This window comes from Melospiza georgiana, chromosome 2, assembly GCF_028018845.1.
Source record: "Melospiza georgiana isolate bMelGeo1 chromosome 2, bMelGeo1.pri, whole genome shotgun sequence".
NCBI lineage: Eukaryota > Metazoa > Chordata > Aves > Passeriformes > Passerellidae > Melospiza > Melospiza georgiana.
This window is the reverse complement of record NC_080431.1, coordinates 55,634,923-55,641,538: the sequence shown is the minus strand read 5'-3', so window position 1 is coordinate 55,641,538 and position 6,616 is coordinate 55,634,923. Positions and strand designations below refer to the sequence as shown.

At 46.4% G+C, this 6,616-nt stretch overlaps 1 protein-coding gene across 1 annotated transcript; it reads right to left on the bottom strand.

Moving 5' to 3' along the window:
- Positions 1 to 29: 29 nt before the first annotated feature.
- Positions 30 to 5,130, bottom strand: ALG11 (ALG11 alpha-1,2-mannosyltransferase). Its single transcript, XM_058045166.1, has 4 exons — positions 5,027 to 5,130; positions 3,874 to 4,104; positions 2,229 to 3,160; positions 30 to 424 (listed from the first exon to the last, which is right to left on the bottom strand). Exons 1-4 carry the CDS (start codon positions 5,062 to 5,064, stop codon positions 153 to 155), a joined length of 1,473 nt encoding a protein of 490 aa, XP_057901149.1. The 5' UTR covers positions 5,065 to 5,130; the 3' UTR covers positions 30 to 152.
- Between the last annotated feature and the right edge of the window lie 1,486 nt (positions 5,131 to 6,616).

Below are 6,616 nucleotides of genomic sequence, written 5' to 3'. Positions count from 1 at the left end.
CTCTGTTACATAAAGCAGACAGCTTGACAGAAAGAAAAACAACCTTTTTATTGAACGGAACCAAGGGATCATAGCTTAGATATATTTACATGTGCCACACAATCAAATATAAAAAGGTAATTTTACTCAAGTTCATTTTGACTTCTATACACTTATTTAAATAACGGCTCCACAGATAACAGGAATGTGTCTTCAAAGTGCTGGTCAGAAAACCTGTGCACAGAGTGACGAGCACTTTCTCTGATCTCCAGTCTTTTCTCAGGAGGCAGAGAAAAGATGTAAGCCATTGTCTCAGCATAACTGTCCTCATCTTCTGCCAGGAAGCCTGTAACACGTCCTTCGTGGCGTACCACGATGTCCAGTTTGGGGCCACCAGAATTGTGAGCCAGGACAACTGTGCCAGCTGCCATACATTCAACTACTCCTGAAAGAGACAGAAAATGCTGATATGAGTCTGCACATCATGTGCTTTGACCTTCTGTAAAAGGCAGAAGTTAACACTGGAAAGTTAAACCAACAGTGAAGTTCACTACAGACTGCCATTCCAAATCAGCTAGAAAAAATACAGTGAAAATGGTCCCATAAGAAACACAAATTTAATTTTTTCAGTTCTAAGGACTGAAATGACACTTTCTCTTAAACACATAAAATTGAAATTAGAAATCAGATATACCTGGTTAATTTGTGGGTCTTGGAACCTACCTGAATTTAAATGTCTGGAAAGATACTGGGAAAAAAGTTGGCTGCACATTTCAATCAGAAAATATTCCAAAGTTCAGTATTTTGCAGATGAACAAATCTTAATAGTTTCTGACAACTCAGCAAGACACTAGTAAAAATTGTTATCTGTATTTTTGATGGAAGAAATTTTAATGAAATGGGAATCAGTAAGCTTTCCTCAGCCAAAAGCTGTGGGATATGAACAAAGTATAATGTACTTCAATTCTCCTCCATGGTTCCAGAACAGACCTCAAAAATGCTGATTCTTCTGAGTTCTGATTTGATTGTTATCAATTCCCTCAGCTCAAACATTGCCTACTATAAACAGTACTCCGAAGTTTTGGAATATGATTTTTTACAGAAAAAAAAAAGAAGCCTGTTAGATGAAGGTTGAATCCTGCTCAAATTCAAAATCATAGTGTGATTATATCCCTTGAAAAAAAATTAACTAAACTGTTTTGTAGGAGAAAGAAAAAAAAGAGAAGACATAATTTCCAATATTTTGCTGTTGCTTCTGAGAGACACTTCAGTGTCAATTTTTTTTATATCAATTCACACTTCAGTGTCAATGTTTTTTATATAAAGCTCCTACAGACCATAAACTACTACTCCTGATACTTGACCTGTTTTCTACTGAAGTCAGAAGACATTAACTTCAGTTTAGTCACATTATAGCAGAGTATGGCATCCATCTGCTTGGCTACTAACTTACCTGGTTGCTGTAGATTTATAAGAGATGGGCAAGCTGGCACTGTCTTTCAAGGTCAGGACTAATCTAATCCAAATAAACTGAGACCCATACCTTAATTCTGGGTCCCAGCTCCTCTCTGACATTCTGCTCCATGCTACACCTATCAATTTAAGGGCTTCATACATTTGCCTCAGCAGAGATGCCTTATGCAATGAGATGACCACAGGTATCTGGTGGCATCTACACAGGGCTTATTTGTACCAGACAGGATCTGTGGGAGACTCACACATCCTGTCCTGAAACAGCAGCTGGAGCCCCATGACATACCCTGGAAATTTCAAGTGGCATTTGAGGCAGGTGAAACAAACCAAAATCTCTAACATGGATATCTACACATGAACTGTGTCTAAGCTCCCCTGCAGTCAGTGGAGCACAATCAGGGCACAATTTAAGGTGCTGGAAGGGAAGCACCTGCAGCCTCTTGAAGCTCTGGAAGGTTGGCAAACCTAACCCAAGGACAACAGGGTGACCCATGAGCTTGCAGGGCAATAGCTGGAGGTCAGCAGGACATCCTGGGCAGCACAGACAGGACTAGCTCTGTGCTCAGGTGCCCAGAGGATGCACAAAATTAACAGCCTATGACTACAGCACTTCAGCCTGCACTACAGTAGCATCTAGTGGTGCATCATCTGCACTGGTCCTGCAGGCAGCTACACTGCCTCCAACGGGAACAGGAGCTGGACACCTGCTTGGCATGCAGACCTCCGTGCTTGGACACCTAGGGACAAGCAGCTGAACACTCAGGAAATGTACTGACCTATGCCAAAGTGCTCATTCCACATGGTGTGCAGGCCGATGGTGGCCTCAGCCAGGTGTCTCTTCAGCTCCTCAAAGGGAATGTTAATCCTGAACACCACATCATCACTGACTCCCAGCTCTTCACACAGATGTTTCAGCTTATTGACACGCTCCTCGTCCTGCTGGTTCCGACAGCCGCCGATTAGGATCAGCTTCAGCGATGGCTGCTGCCCCACTCTCTTCTCTTTCAGCAATTTAGCAAAGGCTCTGATTTGCAGAGGGTGATCTTTTTCAGGCCTGAACTGGCTGACAGAAACAATGGAATATTCACTGCTGCTCTTTTCCACTTCCAGTGGAATATCCAGGAAAGCCTGAACATCGCATGGTGGATACACGACACTAGTGCAAGCCCCGACTCTCCAGAGGGACAGGATGTGATTCAGTGTCCAAGAAGAATTCACCATGACCACATCACTGCAGGAACCAACCAAGCCGTACATGAAAGCAAAGAAGTAGTAGTAGACAAGTTTAAATTTGCTGAAGAGAGGGCTGCTTGTAATGAAGGCAGCATTGTTAAACCTGGTATCCTGGTTCCTCACGACTGAGAGCATATCCGTGCTGATAGTGGGATAATGGACGTAGCATCCAACGCGGCAACCTCCCAGGTACTTGAAGAGGGGAATTGTGAAGGCATAACCCATTGAGTCAATATAAATATCAGGAGCACACTTTAGAAGAGCTTCCCAGCCAAGGAACACTGATCCTAAACTTTGTCCCAGCAAAGTGAAGTGAGGATAAAGAGAAGCTTCCACAAGGAAGCGTTTTTCTAGAAATACAAACTTCACAGGATGGATTAATTTAATATTAAATCTTCTGAAAGCGCCTTCTACTATTTCTTCTCCAGTGGCATCTCTATCACCAGTGTAAACAACACATGTTACATTTCTGTACCTGCAAGAACAAAGAAAAAGAATTTCATATATTCCTCTCTTCCTATTTTTCAGCAAGAAACTAAAATACAGTCCACTTAAAAGTACTCAAGAAGAATGTGAGAATAAATGTTTGGCCCAGAAATCATTTTAACTAAGTAATACTTTTCCTTATACTTCCACAAGTTTCTTCTGATCTGCAGAAAAACATATGGGTGAGAACTTGGGAAATATTTTAATTTGAGTAAAACATAAAAGAAGCTCAGTATTATTCTACAGATCTCAGAACTCCTTGCTCTACATTTGGAGATATCTGTCTAGTGCACAGCATGAGCAAAATACAAATGATGGCAGATCAATGTATGTGCCGATGTTAAATCCACTTTAGGTATTAATTTGTTTTGCCCCCTGCAACAAGAGGCAAGTATAAAGATGAACAGTTATCTACTGAAGAGTTATGACTGTACAAAGTTCTATAGCAGTAGTGGAAAAGTGATGAAGAAGAGGTTTTCTCAAGGAAAGAAAGGAAAAAAGTGAGAGGTGCCACAGCAGGAATATCAAAATCTAAAGGGATGAAGTAAAATGCAAGCACATGAAACTTAGATGTAAAATACAGTGTAAGACCAGTAGATTAACGACACCTACTTCAATATGTAAAATGCCAACATATGCATAAAGAATAGCAACAGAAGCTGAGAATGAAATGTGGTGTGTTTGATAAACACATATGCTTACTTCTTCTGGAGCGTTCTTATGGCACACCACAAGACTCTCTCCCCTCCACCTCCTGCATTGCAGTACGGGTGAAAAAAGGCCACCAGCAGCGGCCGCTTCCCATCTCTTCCTGCACACCTCAACTGTTTCTTCCTTTGTATCCAGAGCCGTACTCCCCACAGCAGTACCACCAAGGAGATGCACAAAATTCCACTCAGAAATAATGCAGGGAGTAACAATGAGCACAGCAATCTGAAACAAGCCAGAAATTTTAAAATACGTAATTGCTTCAAAGAATTACTGTGTATGCATTGAGCGAGAAGGGCTTGAAAGCAGAGCTACAGGGAGTTTGACAACTTCTGGAATTCTTCTCAGAAACCATCACTGTGTATGACTGACAATTACAGACATGAAATCGCTACTCTGCTTTGTTTATCCAAAGATGTCTTTTTCCCCTGCTGTGACCTTGCAATCATTTATTATTGTTTATTCATGCCCTACATGTGTTATCTATCTCCACGTGCCCTTTGTAAAAGTTGCATGCCCTTAGCAACCTGGCAATACACAACCAGCAGAGCGACTTCCAAACGGATTTTTAGAGTTTTTTCCCCACCCAATCTCTTGTTTGGCTTGCCCTACTGTGAACTGCTTTGGCGCCGGGTTACTGGGGGCAGGCATCTCCTATTCCATCCTACACTTCCCAGCGTCCGGAGGCAGAACAGCGATGCCAGCTGTCCCGAGCAGCTCAGAGCAGTCTCTGTGCAGAGAGCTGTTCGCTCTGCTCTCCCGGTCACTGCCAGGGATGCTCCCTTCGCTCTGCGCCGCCTCCCTGACAGCTCAGTAGCGGGAGCTTTCCCGGGACAGCGGAGAGCCTCGCAGGGACAGCGCCTGGTTCCTCCCGCGGTGCCGCTAAGCCTTGCGACAAACAGCGTTCACTCAGCCGCTCCCGTTTACCGAAGGGGCCACCCGCGCCTCACGATCGACACCTAAGGAAGCACTTTCATTTTGGGCCGGCAGCGGCGGAAAAGCACATTAACCCATCCGAGCCCGCGGCACAGCGCGGAGCCGGGCAGGGCCCGCCCCGGGGGCCGGAGGAGCGCGGCCGGGCCGGGCCGGGGCCGCCTCCCGCCCGCCCTGCCCGCCGCCAGGACGCGCCGCCCCCGCGCCCCGGTACCTGAAGAGCCCACAGAGACACAGCCCTCCCGCCACCATCTTGGGCAGCGCCGCGTCGCCTTCCCGGCGGAAAGGGAGGTTCCCGGCCGGCGGGGCGGGACCCGCCGGGCAGCGGCTCCCGGCTGGCAGCGTTCTGGAGGGGCGGGAGCGGCGCCGCCGCTGCCTTCTCCTGCTGCCTTCCCCTCCTCCTCCTCCTCCTCCTCCTTCACCTCCTTGTCCGCCTCCTGCTCGCCCTGGCCCCACCCAGCAGACACAGAGCCCGCAGCCCGTGGAAGGCGCGGAGTGCAGTGGGTTGTGGGAAGGGCTGTGTGCTGCTGCGGGAAGCGTTTTTCCCAGAGATGCCGGAAGAGACTGAACAGCAGCACATTCCCGGCACTGTTCAGTCAGGCATAACGCGTGCTGCTCCTTGCATTGCATTGCGTCGCGTCCTCTTCAAGTGCCGTCCTCAGATTCCTTGGGCAGGATGGAAGGGAGGGCGCTGTGAGGAGGCGGAGGCCTCCCGGGGACACGGGGTTCCTTCTGTGTCCCACACTCCCCCAGGTTTTGCCTGTGTAAGTGCTGGCTCTTCTCGCTGGCCAGGAGAGCATGTCCTCGATGAGCCCGATGTCTTGGCTTGCAGCCCTGCCGTAACCTCCTGCTTTCCCTCATTAAGGAGAGGGAGCTGCCAGCGCCTGTGTGCAGGTCACTGTGAGGCCGAGGGCAGGGTGTCCAACACAGGCTGCGCCTGACACCGTCTCCAAAAGGATCCCATGAACACGATCATGGGGACAGCTACCACCGAGGTTATCTCTGCCTTACATGCTTTTTTGGCCTATTTTGTCTTGATTGGAGAGTATATGCACAGACCAGAGGGTCAGTGTAGCAATAAGACTGAATGGTGCTGCTTTTTCTACTAATGATGTGTCAGTCCACATCAGACTTCATGTTCCTAAAATGTCATACTTGGAAAAACATAAGGAACTCACCCTGATCTCCAGGGTCCTGGGAAGCGTTGGGTGAAACTACTATCTCTAGATCAGGAGAGACTTTGACAGAACAATCCGAAATATTTCTGATCTCCTGTCACATTGCTACATGCTTCTTTTCCCCCTACTACATTCTCCATTTTAAAATAATAAAATGCTTTATGTGGGAAGTTTGATCCAGATAATTCATTCTTCAGTCTCTTGTAGAGTTGAGGTTGTCCAAAATTTGAGGGAGTTTCAAATCTTGTTTCTTTAAACAAGAAATTTCCACAATTTGTGATCCTTCAGCCTCTTTGAGATCAGCATGATGTAATTCATGTTCTAGTCACCTGTGCATTTTGAGGTCTTGTAGGTGTTAGGGATGTTTGTGAAAGTCATTCTATGTCTTCTGCATGAGAAGAGTGCAGGTTGGAAGATGATGAATCATTAATTTATGTGGCCACTGCTATAACCAGAAGCAGAGAGACAAAGGCTCTGCTCTAATGGGAGTGAGAAAAGTCCAGCTTAAATGATGGTTATTTGGTTCTGACCTGCCTGGATTGAGTTTTCCGTTTAGCAGGACTCTGTCTGGGGGGTGAAACTGGAAATGTGGAAACTCAGAAATTTATTGGTTGTTTTACTGATTT

Coding starts and splice junctions, on each gene's coding strand:
- ALG11 (XM_058045166.1), bottom strand. CDS start 5,064: ATGGTGGCGGGAGGGCTGTGTCTCTGTGGGCTCTTCAG. Junction 4,105..5,026: donor TGTCTCTGTGGGCTCTTCAG/GTACCGGGGCGC, acceptor GGCTTGTTTCAG/ATTGCTGTGCTCATTGTTAC. Junction 425..2,228: donor GAATGAGCACTTTGGCATAG/GTCAGTACATTT, acceptor TGTCTCTTTCAG/GAGTAGTTGAATGTATGGCA.